The following is a 21976-nucleotide window of genomic DNA, read 5'->3' on the forward strand; positions in this document are numbered from 1 at the left end:
GGGTCGGGCCCGCAGAGGCGGGAGCGTCCTGCGCGTCCCTCCAAAACTCGACCGGAGAGCCGAACACTTCTTTCGGTTGGTTACAAAGCAAAACATCTGCCTCTGCCAACTCTGCGGGAGAAGAAACCCCGGGGCTCGCCTCCGCTCCTCTGTCCAAGTCGTGCTGTGGTTTCCCTCATGGAGACACTGCGCGGCTCCTGCGCCCCCCGGGAAAGCCGCGCTCGCGCCGGGCACCACCTGCCGGGGCGGGCCCCACCTGTCGGGGCGGACCCCGCGGAGCGCACCCCGACCCGGGCCCCTCTCCTGCGTCTCCCCTTCCCCCCAGCGCCCCGCTGCCCCTCGCCGGGCGGCCTCGCCGCTCTCCTCCGGGCCCGGCGCTCGCCCCGCTTGGCCGTCTTCCCGCGGCGCCCCCGCCCAGGGCCCCGCGCCTCGCCCCGCGCCGGGGCCAGGAGGGCGGCGAGCCCAGGCCCCCTGCTCCGCCCCTCTCTCCTCCCCTCCCCTCCCCTCCCCTCCCCGCGGCGGCGCAGCTCCCCCTGCAGCGCCTCCCCTCGCCGGGAGGGACCGGAGGGGCTCCGGGCGCCGCGCCGCAGACCCGCTCCGGACGCTCCGCGCTCCGCCTGCCCGTGGCCGCGGGGTCCGGCGCCCGCAGCTCCGGGAGCCGAGCGGGCGAGCGCCGCGCACCGCGTCCTGCCCCGCGCGCAGAGGCGCCGCCGGGCCGCGCCGCCCGCATGGACCTGCTCGTGGCGCTGCTGCTGGGCGCCGCGCTCTACCTGCCCGCCGCCGCCGACTTCGACGCGCGGTGAGTGGGCCCAGTGCCCCGCCGCCCTCCCCGCGCCCGTCCCGCCGTCCTGGGCCTGCCCGGCCTGCGCGGCCCGGGGGCGTCTCTCCGTCCAGGCCCCGGCGTGGGGAGCCGGGCCGGGCACGGGGGCGAGCCCGGCGTCTGGGCCGCTGAAGCGGGGTGACGGCGGGACCCCTGGCCGGGGAGCTCCCACCGGGGGCTTAGACCGCGCTCGTGCGACACCTCCCGGGGCCGGGCTGGGCCTCGGCTCGGAGCTGCCTCCCGCGCGCACGGAGGTGGGGGGAGCGACCCTGCTTCCAGGGACCTGTCCGCCTCCCCACCTGGTGTTCCCCGGGGAGGGGAACTCAAAATAAGGACCGAGAGGAGGGAACGCTGCGAGTGCGTGTGTGTGTGAGTGCACGTGCACGCACAGCTCCCGGGGCGAGCCGACCGCTGCGTGCTCCGACAGGTTCCAGCGCCCGGCCCCGGCTCCGCTGTCACTCAGCCTGCTCTCCACCGCCGGATCCGCCCGGGCGAGAGAGAGTGTGAGTGTGAGTGTGTGCGCGTGTGTGGGTGTCGGTCTGGAGGGCGCGCTCAGGTACCCCCGCTCCCCGTAACCACAGACCAGACTCGCCTGGGGCGCGGATCGCGGCAGCTCGCGCAGAAACCGGAGGGGAGCGGCCGGGAGCGCCTTCAGCCGGGGGCACACCGCCTCCGCCGCCCCCTCGGCGCCACCCCAGCGCCCCCGCCCGCCGGCGTCTCCGCGCGCCGCCCGGAAGGGCGCGCACCTGTTTGACCTGCGGTCTTGGAACGAATCAGCCCCACGATTGATCGGCTTTCTTGTGCCTGGAGGGCAACCGAGGGGAGCAGTGGGGCGCCGAGGAGAAGCGCAGGCGCTTGTTTACCAGCTGGTCGAGGAAATAGAAAGTTGGGGGTTATTTTGTACTTTGGACTTGGGGGCAGAAGGGAGAGATAAGGGGAGTTGAAAAGATTAGGAGAGTTTAAGAAAACGTGGCTGCGGCCGGAGGGTATTTCATTAAAGCAGTACTTGGCCCGCGTTCGGGGATGTGGTGAGTTTCTTGCGTGCACATTGACAACAAGAAATACGTCACGTGATTATGCATACGATTTTAAAGTAGCTTTAGAAAGATGTCTAAAATAGCCAATTAAAATATTGATCCTCTGGGGGAAAACAAGGAAACGATTTACCAAATAAGGCGTCACAGCGAAATCTGGTGGATAAATCGGTATCCTGGAGTTGAACACTCTCTCGAGTCCTTATTTACGTTAGAGGGAAGATAACCTGAATTGCTGATGCGGGAAAGTCTCAGACCACAAGGACACTTGAGATGTTAGCTGCGTTTTAAACTCTCCGTGTTTTCATTTCGACTTCTTTTTCTAGTAAATTTTTTTTCTGGGAACTTTTTCTGCCAAAGAGTCATATGTCCCAGAGTTTTTGGGGGAACCTCCCTCTTTCTGCCGCTTCCCACGTCTACCCTTTATATAAGGCAGAATTTTTTCCTCTCTGCTTTGACATATCTTATATGATTCAATACTTTTCAATTTGTGACGAATCAGAGCGGGCTTTCCCTTCAGTAACAGGTGTGGGTCTTTGAAGACTATTTTGTTTCAGGCTTCGGAAAGCAGCCTGTGGTGGCAGCCTTGAGGATTCTCGGCTTTAGCTGGTGCTATTTCCATTTAAGAAAGGATGCCCCCTCCCTCCTTTTGTCCCTGCTCCTGTGTGCGTTGTGGGGGAGGGAGGGTGTTTGTCTGAAACTTGAAATTAGATCACAGCAGAACTATTTCCCCAAAAGCGTCTTATTCTTAAATTTCTGCAGGCATGAAGGAGTTCATAGAAAATTGTTGGATGTGATTTAAATTTTGTTTCTAAAATAATAACAAAGAGGAAACTACTTTTAGTTTCAAAAGTGCCCTTATTTATTTTGAATCTTTCTGTTTGGTAGGTGGCCCAGGCAGATGGTGTCGTCGGTTGGCCTGTGCCGTTATGGTGGGAGGATCGACTGCTGCTGGGGCTGGGTCCGCCGTCCCTGGGGACAGTGTCAGCGTGAGTATCGTCCCAGGGCCTTCAGCTCCCCGGAGGTGGGCTCTCCACCAGCAAGGCCAGGTGGGGTGGTTCTGACATGGCGGTTTCAGGTGCCCCCGACTCCTTATTCTGCCCCTTTCCAACCTGAGCCACCTGCAGGAAGGGTCAGTTTGGAAAGTCACAGAGACCCACCGGGGATGCTCATTTTAGCTTTTGTCCCCAGTATCTCCAGCTCCTGTTTTTCTCATCAGGCTCACTCTTTTGGCTCTGGGTTCTGAGATGGGGGTAAGATAAGGAGTCTAGACTGTATTTACACTAAATAAACTCTGACTCTGAGAGCACTTAGAAAATCCTTACCTTAGCTATCGTGTAAAGTGGCCTATTTGTAAATCTTGTTTGGAAGTGAGATTGTATTGACTGTGTTCTAAACGGACCACCTGGTATAATCAAAGAACAGCTCTGAAAAAACATTTTTACGTTCTATGAGTTCTGTGAACGTCATGTAATGTGTCAAATCAGAACACTGATTTTTACCTTTTCTATGATCACAAATGGATATTTTAATGGTAGAAATCAGAGCCACATCACAGAAGTTTGAGAAGTTTGTTCCCAGTATTTTATCTGGACCTCAAAATTTTATCCCACTCCCCCTTGAAAAAAAATCCCCAAATGATCAAGTAAATTTTGGGGGCATCTTTACAGTGCTAGGTTGGCGTGTCTGGTGAGAGGATGGGAGCTAAGCTGGCTCCATAGATCCCGGTGTTTTACTGCTAATGAGACAGGGGCTTAGAGGACTGGAGGAGGGTAGTTAAGAAGGGAGGAACCTGCCTCGGAGCTCTGTTGGTAGTGTGAGGAATCAAGTGAGTTTAAGTTCAGAGAAGTTAGGAGTTCTCTCAGCTGTTTTAATCTTTGAGAATAGCAGGCGATGTCTGTCCTGAACTTTGTGAAGAAGGGAGAGCGACAGTGATGGGTCAACTCTGTAATTGCACATGCGGGCTGATGTTCTGGTTAGGGGTGGAAAGTAAGGAGGACCAATGTTTGTCTGCCTGCTACCTGCAAACCACCGGGCCATGGTTTTTGCACAGTTGTGCCATTGTATCCTACTGTAAAGGGCGATGGTGGTAAATCCAGTTTCCAGCAAACGAAAGAACTACGCACAGCTGCTGTGCCTCTACTGCTTAGTCTGCTCAACGTTGTCGTTAAGGGAAGATGATCAAAAAGAAGAAGGGTATCTGGTATAGTCTTCCGCCCGTTACACCACAGGGTCAGAGTATTTGCACAGTGGGAGCCCACAGGTGTGGAATGTGACGAGCAGTCAGACTTACCACAATCAGAGGGTGAAGAAAAGACCCTTCTCCTGGCCCAACTCACCTCTCCCAACACGCACACCCACCCAGTAAAATAGGAGTCATTCCTGTGCAGGAATGGAGAGAGTTTCCTCCTCCTTTGCTGCCTTAATTTGCAGGACACTCCCAAAGAAAATGCTGAAGTGCTTTAAGTGTGCCCAGTGCCCAGCCCTCCCAGGACCAGGCTGCTCTGGCAGAGTGCCCGGCGCATGGTGGAGCGCCCTCCCTGCGGGCAGCACGCCAAGAGTCGGCAGAGGCGTCAGAGTGGATGTGCGCTCTGCCAGATGTGATAGGAGCATTCCAAGCAGAAACTCCTCTATCCCCCTCTGTCTCTTAGAGGTTCATCAACTGTGGAATTCCCCAGAAAGAGCCTGTGGGAGCTGTCCTATGTGCCTGTACCATGTAGTTAGATTTTCTCTAATATACTCCAGCCTGGTGATCCTGAATCTGCATGAGTGTAAAGACCTTTCAAAGTTGCCGTGACATTTCAGAATTCAAACATCTAAGTGATTTCCTAGCATTTCGCTTTCTGCATAGTAGCTTTCCCAGCAGATACAGGACATTTTTAAAAGTTATTTTCTGTGCCTGTATTTTATTTCCAAAAGATTGCAAAGCGGTCAAATATGGTATTTGATAATATTTGTCTTTTCCTTCTTGTTATTCCTCAAGAATCTGAGGAAACTGCATCATGGCATAAGTTAATTATTTAAAGGGTCGTGTTATAAAAATGTGTAAGACGACCTGCACAAATCAGTTTCTCTTGACTTAAATTTGGTGAAGGTTTGAGAGGCAGCATAATGGAGGGAAACGTGGACGCTGGAGAAGGACTGCCTGGGTTCAGATTAGCTGTGTGACCTTGAGCAGGTCATTCAGTCTCTCTGTGCTTTATTTTCCTCATCTCTGAAATGGATCTAAGATAGTATAATACCTCATAGGACTAGCAAAGTTGAAATAAGTTGTGATTTGTAAAGCACTTTTACAGCCATTCCTGGCACAGAGTAAATACTACATACGGGTTTGGTGAAATTAAAGAAATGCACAGGAATACGGCTACTGAGATGGTGTTGTGGAATGGGGCGTACTGTGCTGGCAGGCTCTGCTTCTGGAGGCATGATGTATGTATTTTTGCATTTATATTGCCAAAATAAAAAACGGTTCCAAGGTTCTCTGTGTTGCAATAAAATAAAATGCCTTTAAATTAAAAAGGGCCAGATGGATCTTTACCTTTAATCTTGTAGATGGCAAAGTTGTAAAATGAGTTCAGAGATGAATGTTTCCTTGTGCGTGTTTTATTTTCCAGGATCTCAGATAGTCCAAAGGTCCCTTGTCAGTCTGGAGATCCCCATCTTTGTTTTGCTCTAAGCAGGTGGAGGAATGTGGGGGTGAGAGGGCAGCTCAAAATGGGAAGAACTGCCCCCAAAAGAGACTTGCTGGGAACAAATGGAAAACTCCTGATTAGTTTTCAAGAAAGCTTTTGTGAAATTAAAACCTTTGTCACTATATTTATCCAAGGGAAATGCCTTGCTGTCCTTTAACAGTTACATCTGGTAATGGATTACCTATAAAAATTCTGAAGAGCTTCTGGGAAATTTAACGTGGAAATGTTCTTGCCTTTCTGACCCTTTGACACCCTCAGGGCTCTTTCCCAGGAGGAGCCTGCTCCCTTCCTTATCGAAGGTGCTCTCTTTCTTGTTTTTCTGAATCATTTGCTTTGGAATTTTCCTTCAAGTTAGCACAGCAAAGCACAAGGAAACTGTCCCCACCAATAGACAGCACCTCCCAGTTTACCTCTTAAACGTGTGTGTGAGTTGGGGAGCTGGACCCTCATTATATTATTTATCAGACCTCATGCCCTCATGCAGTGGCCCTTTGGTGAGTGTTGATTCCATTTGGTTGAGCATTTGTGAGATGTTTTGACTCAATATTCATGTGAGCCAATGTATGTATTTACACAAAACATGCTGCCTTTCATTTTGGCTCGCTACCCTCCTTTTCATGGACTTGTTTGGAGAGACCAGTGAACATTACAGAGGGCTCAGCCGCCGCTCCTGGCTCATTGTGTCTAGCCACAAAGCCACATTCAGCCACACTCCTGTCCTTCCCTGTGGGACCAAGGGAGGAAGCATCAGAGATGCCCCCCAAACAGATGTAGGAGTGGTCCTCCTGCACCCTGCCCGGGGCATTGCATGCCAGCGTTGCATCCCACCAGCCGGGGAAGCAGGACCTATTCCAGAAACAGGCAGCTTGTGCTTTCCTAGTTCGTGTGTTCATCAAAGACACTAGAAGACCCCTTGCTTTCTCTTGTCCTTTGATTCTTTGTTTTGTATTCTTGACTCGTCAACAATCTCTACATCCTGGAATTCAAAATGTGATTTTCTGGTTGTCTCTGGGCTTTGCCTTTATTGACTATTGATGTGGCTCTTTGTTGTAAAGGGAAATTTTCTTAAGGTGTTCATAACACACCAATGGTTACATATTTACAGCACACAGCAACTTAATCACTGATTGTCACGAAATATTTGTTTCTTGCTCTGTACTTATTCTATTCCTTAACTTTTCCATCATGTTAATGGCACACTTCATTTTAGCTGTTTTAATTTCTCTACTCCTACCAAGCAGAGAGCTCTGTCATGAAGATTTCTCAGGGTTTGTGTATTTTATTTTAAAAAGCTGTGAATGCTCTGGAAACAATACTTAACTGAAAGCATAGACCACTTGGGACCCTGACTCGAGCTGTGGCGCTTGTACCTGATTACCTGTTCAACGTTTCTCAGCTGCAGTTTTCTTATTTTACTAGCGGGTTTCTAGGTTGCGCCGCAGCTCTAAAGTCCATCTGGGAATTCCTTGATATGGGAGAGAGCAGATAGGCTCCTGCTGCTGTCTTTCTGCGGGCTGGTCTTTGTGTTCTTGGAGCCTTGGCCGCAGGTGTGGCTGGACAGTCGTGTTTCTGTTGAGAGCACTTTGCAGAGGTGTGAAGAGAAACTCAAAGCACTGCTGGTTCCAGGTTTCCACAAAGCTATTCAGTTTTTGAGTTCTTTGGGTGTCAGTGAGCATTTTGGGTTTCTGAAGGAAATTGGGTGAATTAGGGTGGTTTTGTATCATTTTTCCTGACGACCAGGCAAAGTGTAGATGTTTTGTTATGTTTCTCTGGAAATTTTAGAAAGATGTAAAACCTACCCGAGTTTGCCTTTGCTTCATTAGTTCTTAACCTCATTTCCTCCCACTCCCTCCCTGAAGTTAGTTAAAGCTACGGCTGTACAATTGCCATGCAAAGGGGAAATTTTGGATTCTTATCGATGTTAGATAAGCTCACAGGTTACTGCTGCATAGGGACCAAGAAGCAGTCATTCATTCTGAAACTACTTTGGAGCTCTCAAATAATTTTAGCTGGATAGTATGTATGCTAGCTTACGATAGTGGACCACTGGAAGAAATGATGGGCACATTCTTACATTGTTGAATTAGTTCCTTCTGTTTTTCAAATGAAAAGGTTATTAGTTTAACCAGAGAATTTCAATTTAATAAGTGAAACATTTAAATTTCGTATTTCATTCCTTACTCATATCTGGGTTCAGAAACTTAGCCTTGTAAATGGAGCATGGTTTATTAATTTTTGCTGCCTAGACTGGTGATTGTTTTCCTCTCTCTAGTCAAAAAATTATATAGATTACACCTGTTTTTTTTTTTTAATTTTTTTTTTCCCTTTTTCTCCCCAAAGCCCCCCAGTACATAGTTGTGTATTATTCGTTGTGGGTCCTTCTAGTTGTGGCATGTGGGACGCTGCCTCAGCGTGGTCTGATGAGCAGTGCCATGTCCGCGCCGAGGATTCGAACTAACGAAACACTGGGCCGCCTGCAGCGGAGCGCGCGAACTTAACCACTCGGCCACGGGGCCAGCCCCGATTACACCTGTTTTTGATTATTTAGAATTTCTTAATCAAGAGTAAATAAGAAATATTGGAATCGGCTTTGAAAGCTACACATATTGTTCCTTCCAAAAAGATGTTATTCCCGGTCAATGCCCTTCCCTTGTAGTCAACGACCACGTCAGCGTGCGCCGAACGGAAGTTAGTGCTGTGTAGATAAAGCTCCGTGATGCCCGTAGATCCCGTGCTCCAGGAGTGACTGGGGGTCTCAAGGCGGGTTGTGCTGCCCAGAGCCACCTCGAAGGCTGCCAGCAGGTCCTGGGGCCAGCGACATGGAGCTGGGCCGCTTCACCGTCTTAATGGGGAGTAGTTTCCTCCTCTGATTTTTGGGGTGAGAATGCAGAGCCTGGTTCTTTTTTTGAGGCAGGAAGAAGAGCAAAGCAGTGGGCGATTTTCTAACCAGTTTCAGAACTAAACCTGAATCTCCAGATCCTTAAGAAGTGAAGTTTTTCGCTAAGATTTTTCAACCACTGCTTTCCGTGAACATGGTATTTGAGAACACCATGTACTTTGGGTCTCTTCAAGTGGTCTTGGAATGCAGATTCCACACTAAACTCTGTGTTGAAGTTTGACCTTTCAAACAGGCAGTTTTTGAGTATGTGTCTTGAAAGTTAAGTTTCACAGAAATTAGCTGGTTCCTTCATTCTTTTCCCGCATTAGAACTTATCCTTATGTAATACTGTTAAGATCTACAGATTTCCTGAGAGCCCCTCATAAAGTTAATGTGGGCAGGTCTTAACCTTTATGGATTAGAAATTTCAGTACTTCTCAATCTGGGAGGTCAGGCCAAGTGAAGGGAGGCACTGTAGTCGCTGTGAGTTCAGCCCCTGGGTCTGCCCTCGGACACCTGCCACAGGACGGGCTGCAGGCAGGTGCCCCCACACGCCCGCGCTGGGACCAAGGAGCCGCTCTGGCCCCTGAAAAGGCGCTGCACTTGCTACTGGGAAACCTGTCCATGAGCTTCCCGAAGTGTAGGTGTGCTTTCTCCCTGCTCTAGCGGGTGTCGTGTCCCGTGTTTCTGTGTGTGGGGGGTTACCTGCAGAACTCATGTCCTGTCCCGTGTTTCTGTGTGTGGGGGGGTTACCTGTAGAACTCATGTCCTGTCCCGTGTTTCTGTGTGTGTTTCTGTGTGTGGGGGGGTTACCTGTAGAACTCATGTCCTGTCCCGTGTTTCTGTGTGTGTGTGGGGGTCACCTGTAGAACTCATGTCCTGTCCCGTGTTTCTGTGTGTGTGGAGGGGTTATCTGTAGAACTCATGGTAAGTGCATTTTGCGTCATTTGAATCACCTCCTGCTTTTAAAGTGATAATCTGGTGATGTTGAGTGATTCTACGCAGCATCCTTCAGTGAGTAATGGAAGGTGTTCATCATGGGAGAGATGAAAGGGAAGGGGAGAGGGTTCTGATGGCCTAATCTTCATCACCCCCCTCCTCCCATCACAGCAGATACTTTCCCCCCTTTCCCAGAAATTTTGTGCAGGTTTTAAAATTTTTCCATCAATCTTTAAGAGAAAATGCATTCATTTCCTCAAATACCCCTCCTCAGAGAAATAAGTATTGTCAGGTTTTTGTGTACCTTTCAGAAATACTTTAGATACTTACAGGCAAATTCCTATGTATCCCCCTCACCCCTTTAATACAAATGAAATCCTCGTGTGTGCACCATTCTTTACCTTGCTTCTTTTTCTCAATGGTACATCTTGGAAGGCTTTCTTTATCATCAGTACATGAAGAGCATGCTCGCTTTTTTAGGGATTCATAGTTTTCCATTGTATGGCTATACCATAACTTATTAACTGGTTTCTTATTGATAGACATTTATGTTGATTCTAATCTTTTATTAATACAAACAATTCTAAAATAAGCAACCTTGAACATGCATTGAAAAAAATATCATTTTGCGTGTGGTACAGTATTTCTGGAAGGTAACTTTTTATATTTGGTCAAATGGCACATACAATTGTAATTTTGAACAATTTGCCAATGGGTTCTTACTTCATAGTAAGTTGGTAATGGAAAGACTGGATTGCAATGCTGACTTAAGGCTCTGGCAGTCCTCCATCAAGAATCTGATTTGATGCTTGATTCTAGGATGCTCTGATTCCTATTCGTTCCCCAAAAACCACTGGGACAAGCTGGTGAAGGTCTCTCTGCCCCATTTTTCATCTGTTGACTCTTGGACCAGAGGCACCTGCTTGATATGGGGAGGATGGGGTGAGGTTGTGCATCTGCCAGGGTCTCCACCTGGCTTCCTGCCCCTCAGTTGTCTACTTTTTATGGATGTGAGGTCCTTTTTACTCATAGGAAAGACTCACACGTTCTTTTAGGAATGGCTTAACGCACTGACCTTTTATTACCTTTGTAGTTCAGCCATGATTTTTATAGCTGTGTATATAATGTTTGCTTTTTTGCTAGACCCATGACCTATTAGGGAGGAGTATGTAGAATTTGATATCTGAATAAAGTTTTTTAGGATACCTCTTGTGACATAAAGATTTTCAGGAAATATTAAAGCATCATTGTACCAAAATACTTTTAAAAAGTGACTTTAAAACTGTAGGAGTATCTTTCCCATTAGTTATTCCAAACCTTATCCCAATTATATACTTAAATCATCTTATTTAAAAAAAAAATAAGAAATTCATCCGTAAATAAAAAATTAAAAGACAGATGGAGAGAGAGAAGGCTGCGAAGCTAAGTCCTCCTAATGTCCCTGTGTTGGTTCCAGCCCCCAACAGGCGACTGCTCTTTCTATTGATCTTTGCAGAGATTTGTAAGCATTACCAAACTTTTCTTTTTTCGTAAAGTATGAACTACTGTGTGTCTTCTTTTTCATGTAGTACTACATTTGGAGATCGGTCCTTGTCAGTTCTGTAAACCTGACTCACTCTTTTAAATGGCTGGACGTATGCCTTTTCTGTGGATGTACCATAGTTAATTGAAAAATCCCCTCTTTCTGCACATTTGGGTGGTTTTCCATATTTTGACTTTATGAAATATGCTGCAGTAAATATCGTTGCGTGGTCATCATCAGTTATGTGCATGTAGATGTGGGAGAGTTATAGAGACATCCTAGTTTTATCTAAGTATAATAATGAAAGAGCTCTCATTTTACTTTTATAAATTTTCTTATATAAAATGTATAACTTAAAGGAGATTAAATCATGGATAATATTACAGAATGGAAACCTTCAGTTACTTTCTATTTTTGATTCCTTAAAAGATACCCTATAAGATAGATGAAGTTGATTTCTTTATTTCTATTTGTTTATGTCCTATCTTGTTTGGGGCAGGATGTGAAGTGGCTTCCAGGAATAAATGCAATAAAGTAGGAAAATAGGATTAACAAGGGCTAGTGGGAGAAAAAAGGATAAAACAAAAGGGAAGATGTTGGGAGGAAGGTTATTTAAATGTAGATATATAAGCCATGAGATCCTAGATATGTTTTATAATTTGACTCAGCTTCTGGTAGCCAAAGGAAAAAGGGAAGTGTTATTGCTCATATAATTCATGTTGTTTATTAGGGAAAAAGCAAACCAGTTATCTGGGGAAATTATGGCTTTTCCCACATTAGTTCTGAAAGATGACTTTCTCGTGGTCCTGCCCAGAGTGGGAGGGAGTGACGGAGTGGGAAGGGTTGCAGCATCATTTCTATCATGAAGCCAGAGGTGGTTTTGTACAGCTGTCCATATGAGACCCTCCAACCTAAGATGAGGCTCTTAACTCCAGATGTGTGGTTCATGGAAAGTTATTCTGTACACAGTTTAAGAGGAATTGTACATACTCAGCTATTTGATGGCTCAGCTTGATCCAGCCCAGAATATCTACCCGTGATGGGTGAACTATACAGAGACAACTCCAGGTTAGAGAAGACACTTTCAAGTTGAGATCTCCTACCGTGTCCTGAAGTTTGCTGTAATATTAATTACAAGTCAGCCCATATATTTTTTCTTTCTTTCCTTCTTGTCATTTTTTTTTTTGGCTCATGTGTTTTAAAGATCAATCAACAGTTGTTGGAGTTGGTATCCAGAGGCGTTGTAAATGAAGGACGAATAGATGTCTTCTAGGATCCAGTATAAGGAGGTTCTGCAAAGAAATCAGTGGAAAAATTTTTTATATCAATTTTGTATGTTGTTATTTTTGTATTCATTGGACATCAGTATATAAACTCAACCATTTTGTTAGGCACTTATTCATTTCCGTGCAGATTGTGGCTTGGGGTAAGAGATGAGGCACAAACATTGCTTCCAGGCATCGTTTATCCAGCATTTGCTGTTACATGGAATAAGGGCCAGTGAAGCCAGGAACAAGGAATGACAGCATCCTTGACCAGTGTTCCTTTCCCCTAAGCTCCTGGCTGTTACAGATGTGCGAAGGAGCTAAAGTGAGCCTTGGTTGTCGTCCTAGCTTGCTTGGACCTCACGGAGGGCTGCTTCAAATAAGCCACTTAGGCCTGAACAGGCTCAAAGCGAGGTCTGAGGAATGTACTCTTCCTGGTGTCATCCAAGCCCAAACTGAAGTCCTTTTCAGTGGGGTGTGAGGAAGGGCTCAATTTCATGTCCTCCTGAAACCCTTGGGGCAATGGATCCTGAAACCCTGATGCTCCTATGCCCTAGGAGAATCTTTCTCTCAAAAAAAAAAAAGATGGTCAAAGTGTGTCTTGAGAGGACACAGTCCAGTAAGTGCCCCGTCTCCTTGGGAGAAGCAGAGAGGGGGCTTTGAATGCCTTTCCTCCAATGTCAACACCATCCAAGAATGTGACCCGTCTGCATTGTCACCCTGTGTCAACCTGGAGGGGGGCTGAGGAGTTTACATTGCCGGGGCCAAGATCTTCCATTTCTTCATAGGAACAAATAAATGATCAGTTCTCAAAGATAATGAAACATAGCCAAGAAAATTTGGCTTGAAAAATTTCAAGGTTCTATCAGTCACTGACTACAACCATAGAAAAAGGCTGGAAGCATAGGCCTCACGTGGTTGACGGCACCTCCCTGGGGGTCTCCGTGGGCAAGTCAGTGGCAAATGGACACCTAGTTACTAAAGAATTGGTGTGTTACAGGGTATAGAGTTCAGTTAAGTAATATCAAACATAAAGAAATTTTCCATTTTAATGTGCTAAAGCTTTTTAAATTTTCTGATTTCATCACTTAATTACTACTAGTGCATAATTAAAGAGATAATTATGGTCATAATAGAATTTCTAATAAAATTCCTAATAAAGCCAGCATAAAGGACACATTACAGCCCAGATATGATAAAGTATTATTAAGTATGGTAAAATAGTGACAAATATCTATGTGTTCATTCCACGTTCTTTCATAGATTCTCTCAAGAATTGTAGGGGTTTTTTTCTTTGTTGTTTGAGGAAGACTGGCCCTGAGCTAACACCTTCCTCTACTTACATGTGGGAGCCTGCCTCAGCGTGGCTTGATAAGTGGTGTGTGGGTGCGCACCTGGGATCTGAACTGGCGAACCCTGGGCCGCCAAAGTGGAGCACATGAACTTAAGCACCATGCCACTAGGCCGGGCCCAAGAATTGTAATTTACACTTAGCCAGATGCGACACCGCTAAGTCAGCTTGTTATTCTGAACTCTAATGGAAAGGAAAAGAGATATGAATAATCACATCTGGTTTCTTAGCCTTAGTATTTGATTTTAGAGAAGAAACCATTTTTTTCCTAATTCTATTTAGTTGGAAGCCCTTATTTTCTGCCATATGTTAACTAGAGGCTGGAGACAGCCTTGGTACGTACTAGATACAGGGGACAGCCTCCTTGAGACTCAGGATTTGACATAGGTGATTGACTTTTGGACAACCTAGTGTCAGCTAAATTTTAACTGAACACTTCATTTGCTCACTGTCTCTTTAACTATTCTGTAGATTCATGACATCAATTGTCCAGAGTTGACATTGTTTTCCTATTACAACATTATCACAAGTTTAGTAGATATTATTTAGTAGATATTACAAGTTTTGTAGATATTATTGACTTTACTCTGAAATTTTAGGAAATACGTCATCGCAGTTTAAATTTATGCTAATGTGCCCAAGGAAGAAACAATTGGAAATTTCTAGATTTATGTTTGCTTTGCCAAAGTGTTATTTTTCAAAAATCTTTAGCATTATTTTCATAAATCAGAGTTCTCAAATTCAGCTTCTATGAAAAATCCCTATATGATCAAATGTGTGTGTTGCCAAATTTATAGGAACTAACTCTACAGATAGACTTTCCAAATATAAGTTTTGTGCCACCCAAAATATTTTTCTAAAGCGTTTGGTCCTTCCTAATTTATTTCAGTGTTAAGATTTTGTAGGCACTTGGTAATTATCCACCAAATCTTTGCATGCAAACAAATAGCAAAGCCGTTGACCATTAGAGAAACGCAAATGGCAGCTCGTGCTTAGTTGTATTTTTAATGTACACAAGTGTTTAGAGTTGATTTTATATAGTATATATTTACTATGGTAGTGGTTTCTACTGGATAAATTATCCCAAGTTCCTGTGATTACATAAATAATTTGTCGTGTTTCAAGTAGACAATGGTGGTTTCAAGGTCCTTTGTCCCTTGGATTGAATTTTAAAATCATTGATGAATGAAAAGATTCATTGTATCTTGGTGTCTATGGCCAAGAATTAAGATGTTCCCATGTATAGTTTCATTTCCTAACTAAGGCAGAACTGTTTTTTGAGACAAATTTGGGGAAGAAAATATGAAATGATGAAGTAATTCGTAGCTTTGCTAAATGTTCTGTCCTCTGCTCTTACACTGGGGTCTGATGCGTTCTCCAGCTTTGACACGTGTGAAGGAGAGCACTGAAGGTCGGGGCCCTCCGGATTCTTGCTCAGAATGCTGTTCGTGGGGTGTGCTGTCCTGGATGCTGGGGTTGTAAAAGAACAGAGTTGGGTGGCTGTCTGTAAATAGAGTTTGCCAGGCGAATATCAACCTTTTTGACGATGAGAAATACAGCATGAAATAAACGTGGGGTATTGAGAACTTCTTAAAGTTATGACTTGTCCTAACTGAAGATGAGGGATGAGAAGGAGAAGTGGAATGTCAGGGAGGACCTCTCCTTTCATGCATGTACCTGCCATCGTCACCTGTAAGGGGGCGCATGTGTCACGCTCTGCTCTTTGCTTGAGGGGCTGTGTGACTCCTGTCTGCGTCCTGTGGAAACTGCGTCAGCCATCTTCGCCTGAAACATTTTAGTTCCTTTTCAGAGGTTAGGCTTGGCCTAACATTTGGGCTTTTTATAGTCCTGTACAGTCACTCAAACTCTACGCCAGAAGACAGGGATCCCTGTAGAAATTACTGGGCTCAGCTCCTTGAGGGACACCCCCCTCCTTTTCCTTAACGCTGTCCGAAGCCCAGGACTGGCTCCACGTCTGTAAACCTGTGTTCAGCAGGCAAGAAAAAGTGGTTCCTGAACCCTTGAGCTTCTCTGGTTAGTGTTAGTCACCATTTCATAGAATCATCAGAGTGCTGACCATGGTTGACCGGGCCCTGCATCGCTGAGAGCCGGCAGACGAACTGAGACAGTGTTCTCGGGCGGTCTCAGGAGAGACTCCTGGAGTCGGAGACCGCAGCTGAGTGGCCCCGCTGGCAGGGTTGCATGTATTTCCTACTGCGGCTGTTTCATGACAGCTGTAGGGAAACAGATCATCAGGAGAAAATGGGACAAATTTCCTATATTATATGCTTCTGATGAGTCCTGTTTCAGGCTTCTCGCAGTGGGGTTCACACCACAGAAATGCATGCAGGGTGTTTATTTTTGGTGACTTTCACAAAAATTGTGGTGATGGTTGCCTATGAAAATTTCCTTATGCTTCAGTAGAGAGTAGACCCCAGAAACTTCCTGGAAGTAATCTATTCCAGGCTTAACATTTCTTTGATTTAAAATACAGTTATGTGGAGTTTTAAAATGTAAATTTTTAAATATGGGAAATAGGCTGAAATTTTATGCTAGGAATCTTATTTAATAGGCATAGGTATTGATAGCATAAAATTTACTAAATCTCTGTGTGTCAAGGCTGATTTATAAGTAGGAAAAATGTGACCCAACTTTAAAATATGGTAAGATGGAAATAAACTGCACAGAACTGCTTGGCTGCTTGATACTAATACAACTGGTTAGAAAATAATCACGTTTGCTATTCTTTATTGAGTTGTTTTACCTTTGTTTAAAACCATTTAATATATTTTTCTCAGTAAATTAGACTTTTCAAAATTGGCAATTCAACAGTGTTAAAGAAACGGTATCCTTTTATATCTTTTCCGTCTCATACATGACCACGGTCATAAACAGTTTTCCTTAATATGTGTTCTAGAATATAATTTGCAATTTATGCTTTGATTTATTTTCAGCTTTTTGCTTACATTGTACCTGATATATTTCATTACCCTATTTTAAGAAATGTGTCAGCATCAAGATATGGTGAGTTCTTTTAAGGTTAACAGCAACAATAAAAACAAAACACTAATTTGTTGTAAATCTAACCAATGCGAAAATAATCTCTAACAAGCAAATGTAACGTATGCCTTTAAACATACAGAGCAATCACTCTGGATCAATAGTTAAATTATTACACTAGTTGAATCATTTTGGACTTAGAATTTTTTCTTCTAATATTACCCAAAAGAAGGCTCCATTCACCGGATTTTAAATTCTACAAATAAACACACAAATTGAAAGTTAAAGTGAAAATTTTGTGCTTGAAAGAGAGAAGGCATTAGTCCAAGGGAGAAGTGATAAATCCTCGTTCTCTTGCCTCGAGGACCGCTAGGCTGGTCGAACCCTGAGCGTTAGTAGTAGTGGTTCAAGTTTCTTCCATTTTCTTCAATTAAACTGGGTTATTTATGTATCTTCAAGTGGAATGGCTGAGCTTTCACAGTAATTCTTGTTGCCATTGACAACCGAAGCAGCCATGCAAGAAGAGAGTGCTGTGGAAGGAAAGGAAAAAAAACCTTAGTATTTCCTCCCAGAGCTGAAGAGAAGGGAGCACACAGCATGTAAGACACAGGTAAGTGAAGATTATCAACTGGAAAACTACCAGCCTTGGTTCTTCATTGATCAAAAGTTTTAATTTTTTTCAGATATTTTGTCCAACACTCATTTAAATAAAAGGATACTGTCTCTTGGAACCAAAAATTAATATTCTGAAAATGAAAAATTGGATGGGAAGGTACAGTGTCACAAAATGGTTGAAATAGTTTAGAATTTGGACTGTGGAAGAATAGCACAACTTCAATTATTGGTTAATATTTTTGTTACAAAATGTTTTTTAATGACAAAATGGTGACTAAAATATTACTATTTTAAACATGTCCTAGATTTTTTTGTTGTTTCAGAAAAGCACTGAAAGTTGAATGTGTAAGTCTCCGGGAATGTAACAAGTTGATAAATGCCCCAGTCCAGCTCCTTGCAGAGAAAAGATCTGGAATTTCTTTTTTTGGACATTTGTTTTGCAGCTTTCTACGTCTTAAGGCAGAGAATAGCAAGGATAAGGTGCCAGCTCAAAGGTTAGAGGATCATATTTCTTGCAATAATTTTGGCTAATCTGTGTCTTGAAAGGCATAACTTCTAAATAATAACTTCACAAAGTTATCAATAAAACTTAACATTAGCTGTGTTTTTCAGTTACTCTTTTTTTGGGAAAACTGTATTCCATAGAGATGTGTTTATTCTGTTCGTAATTACAATAAGTTAATTTTATTTCAGTTATCACGTTAAACTTTTCCTTTTCAGTTTATAATTCCTTTCTCCTATTTTATGAATCTAATAAATTGACCTCCATTCTAACCTAAAGGACAGTTTATATTTTTAAAACTTAAAGAAGCAAATAAAAAAACAAAGTCTACAAATGAAAGTACTAACACCAGCCTATCATTAACCTGAGGGAATTGTGTCTCATATTCATTAATTCTCCATGGGAAAATTCAGGTAAGAAGTATTTTTATTGTGTAGAATACATAAGATGTTATAATAGCACGTATGAGTACTCATGCTGTTGTTTTGGTACATAAAGGAGTCCTTGTTTAAAATATTTTTGGAAGTGAATAGTGTCACTTCATAGATCACCCTTATGAAACTTCAGTGGAAAATTTTGGTGAAATATATGAAATTCCATTTAATGGAATTGGTGCCAAGAAGACAACACACTTTAAACTAATAGATGAAAGATACTATCACATCATAAAAAATGTTTTTAAGGGAAGATTTTAATAAAAACATTTGGGAACAAAATGGATAGGGCTAGAAATAAAAGTTAAGGAATTTCTTTGTTTAGGGAGCCTTAAAAAATCTACTGTCAGTCACAAGATTAACTAGCAGAGCCATGGCTGAGGTTAGGGAGGCACTGCCAATGAAAGAGTAGGATGTGGGCTTTGTCACCAACAGATCTGGGTTCAGGACCTGTTCCTGTGACTTAGCATCTCTGAGATACCAGATGTTTTATTTAACTTTTCTGAGCCCAATTTCCTAATCTTTAAACCTACTTTGCAAGATTGTTGCTGGCCATAAGTAGTGTGCCTTGTGACAAATGTTAGCTTTTATTGCTGTGGGGTCAATATAGAGAAGACAAATAACTCTGGAAGGTGTTTTACTTGGGTCCGTCATAGTACCCATGGAATAGCATGTTTTTAAGTGCATTTTATTTCCCATGTCCATCTTTTGGAAGTAGTCAATTGGAAGTAGAAAATTTCTTAAATTATTCATTTCTAAGGTAAGAACTCTCATTGGATAGCCATCTATGCTTCTGACCCATTCCTTTCCCACTTCTCTAAGAATATCCGTTTGCAAACCTCAGACTGGAGAACAGTTTCGTTTACCTAACCAAGGAAAAGGGACTGGAAGGAACTGGAATTGTAGAATTACCTTCAGAGTTATTGTGATTTAACAAACAATTGAGAGCTTACTGGAGGCGAGGTGCTAAGTCAGGTGCTGGGGGAGATACAAAGATTAATAAAACATGGACTCTTGCTTGGGAGAGCTAATCGGGTAAGATGGTTGTCTCTTAGTCCTTCTAAAGTAGGAAAGGGTTAGTGATAAAGAGCTGAGGTTGTTCAGAGGAAGAATTGCTTCTTGCTGGAGGGGTCAGGAAGGTTGCACGGACTCACTGGTGTTTAGTTGGTTCATTCATTTCACAGATGTGTATTCAGTGCTATCTCCTGATTCTGGGCCAACCACTGCAGATACCGTATCAATAAGATGTAGCTATAGGCATTCCTGTCATTTACTGTCAGTGTTGAAGCCCCACAGACAATGACACTACTGGAGAAGGGGTGTGTTCTGATACACATGTGTTTCAAGGTAGGATACTATGAGAGCATATCTGGGGGGCAGGGGGCGCAGGAGGGGAGCATCGCAGCCCAGGAGTGATGGGCTGGTGGCTCAGCTAAATCCTGAGGGATTTGTAAGTCAAGTGAAGGGTGCCCTGGCCAGACAGAAAAATGCATTAAAACTTCAGAGCCAGAGTGCAGGGCACACTCCAGGAAGTGTAAGAACCTTAATCCGGCATTGGGGTCTATGTTTGAAGGGCCTCGACGAGAGATGCTGTGGGAGGAGTAGGAATGGGCTGACTCGTGGAAGGCCATTGATGTCATCTTAAACAGATTAGCTTTATCCCAACGTTGTAGAGGAACACTGAAAGGATTTTAAGCAGGGAAATTGCACGACTGAATTTGTATTTTGGAGGTTATAAGCTGGTGCTAAAGGGTCGGATCTAGCATACAAGTGAATTTGGTTCACTTACAGAGTGTCCTAGCATTCTTTGAAATAGTTGCCAGTGATTCATAGGAAACGTGAACATCAGGCTTTGTTGAAAATCAGGATCTCTGCATTGCCGCAGGGAACCCATGGGCTGGAGCTGCACGCAGCTGCCCCGTGGAAAGAGCATGTGGTCCATGTACCACGGGGCTCCCTTCCTCAGGGCGAGAGCTGGGACCTGTAGGCACTTAAGGTTCTGAGGCCAATTTCTGAACGTTTCCTGATTGGCAATTTAGAAAATAGCTATCTGAGGCTCAGGATTAGAGGCTCTTACACTAAACCTGGTGAGAAATTAGGTTTTACCTTCAGTGGTGGTGGGAACAGGGAGATGGCTAGGTATGGAAAGATGCTGAAAGAAGGGATGAGAGGCCTGCAGCACCAGGACCACGGTGGGAGCCCGGGCTTGCAGGCAGGCGCTGCCGGTACAAACAGTTCTTGGGAAACTTGCCTAACCTTTCTGGCAATAGCTTCTTTTTTGGTAAAATGTAGGTAAGAGCCCTGCCTCATGGGATTTTTAGAGGATCAAACAAGAGCATACTTACAAAGCTCTTTGCTCATCCTTGGCTCGTGGTTACTTCACATTCAGTAAATGGTGGCTGGTGATGGTGATGGTTGTGAGGAATGAGAAAGATAGCAAGGATGACACCCAGGCTTCTAGCGTGTTCCTCGGGGAGCCAGAGAACACTGGGGCAGGTGCAGATGGTGCCTTCAGTGTGGCGCGTGCTGTGTGTGAAGTGCCCGTGAGACTTTGAAGTGGAGATGAGTGATGTGTGGTTGGATTCCGAGGTCTAGAGTTCAGGGCGAGATCGGAGGGGGCACAGGCTGTGAATGGACCATCTCTCCACCACTGTCCCACTCAAACCTTCCTTCCCCTCCGTCAACTTCAGTCGGCGTTGATAATCATCACAACTACCTCCACAGAGGATCAACTTTAAACAGCACACGAACAATGTGGGGGAGTAAAATACTGTTACATGTCGGCTGAAATGTTACCTGATAGTTTTAAATTCTTGAAAAAAATTCTTTCCAGTTCACCATTTGGCCTTTAGTTGAAAGAAACGAATAATTCAACATTTGTTTATATCAAGGGCTGGGAAAAATCACACTGTACAAACGTTATATCTTTTTCCCCCTTGTGGTTGGCTTTTTCTGTTTTACATCAATATCACTCCTAATTCTAAGCAGATATACAACTAAAAATGAATCATTGTTAGGAATGAATGATCACACTCATTTCTGGAGTTCATGTTCTTTCTTAACTCAATGTACTAAAACCAGTCCTGCCTCAAGGCCAGCTCACATGCCGCCTCCCCCTTCTGCCCTCCTGGCTTTAGCATGGGGAATTCCCCTCTCCTTTCTCTAGGCTTAGTTATAGCGCTTGCCCAGAGCCTACCTCCAATGCCCCGCAGGGTGGCTACTTGTGTGTCTGTATCATTGGTCCTGCTAGACTGTTCGTCCTGTGGGGCTGGGCACTGTGTCTTACACGTCTCTATATCCAACAATCCAACAGTAGCTTCTGCAAAGCCCAGTCTAGTTCACTCCATGCGTTTTTGAAGGTGTAAGGACCAGGCACTTCTATATAAAAGGGATAAGAAGGATGAACAAGATGTAATCTTAATAAGCAGGTTGTGGTTTTCAGAAAAGACAATTTACTGGGAAGATGAATATATTTAATTTGTCTGCCTATCTTATGACCTTATTACATATCATAGATCTCAACTCTTGATTAAGGTTCCAAAAAGAAATCAGTTTACATGCTTGAAAATATAAAGTGTAATCTGATTGTGTCGTCCACTGCTTAGAGTCCACTGATTGCTCACAGCTACGGAGAGAATTGGACGTCTTTGAGATCAAGGCTCTTCAGGCTGACAACTGCCTTCCCTTTGAAGGACTGTTCTTTTGCTCTTGGACCCTGTCCCAGCAGGCTGCCTCGCATCTCCAGACCCTCTGCTGCTTCCTGCCGCTCTGGCTTTGCTTGTGCTGCTGATTCTGAATAAAAGGCCCTTCACCCATCTACGTGGTGAACTCCTGCTCGTCCTTTAAGATTCAGCTCACATCTCCTCTTGTCACTCCTTTCCTGACATTTTTCCTAGTCCCACCTCTCTGCAGAGAAATTCCTTC

At 44.5% G+C, this 21976-nt stretch overlaps 1 protein-coding gene across 7 annotated transcripts in view; it reads left to right on the forward strand.

The window, feature by feature from the left end:
* Positions 1 to 529: 529 nt before the first annotated feature.
* Positions 530 to 21976, forward strand: part of NPNT (nephronectin) — a 75569-nt gene continuing 54122 nt past the window's right edge. Inside the window, exons 1-3 of one of the 7 annotated variants that reach the window (XM_044767441.2) lie at positions 560 to 799; positions 2743 to 2843; positions 17560 to 17610. In XM_044767441.2, the coding sequence (XP_044623376.1) occupies positions 729 to 799; positions 2743 to 2843; positions 17560 to 17610 (223 nt within the window). In that variant the 5' untranslated portion in view covers positions 560 to 728. Of the gene's footprint in view, positions 800 to 1323; positions 1849 to 2742; positions 2844 to 17559; positions 17611 to 21976 lie in introns of those variants that run through there. The other 6 variants (XM_044767445.2, XM_044767443.2, XM_044767442.2 and 3 more) reach the window with 6 other exon arrangements.

This window comes from Equus asinus, chromosome 3 (genome assembly GCF_041296235.1).
Source record: "Equus asinus isolate D_3611 breed Donkey chromosome 3, EquAss-T2T_v2, whole genome shotgun sequence".
NCBI classification, from domain to species: domain Eukaryota; kingdom Metazoa; phylum Chordata; class Mammalia; order Perissodactyla; family Equidae; genus Equus; species Equus asinus.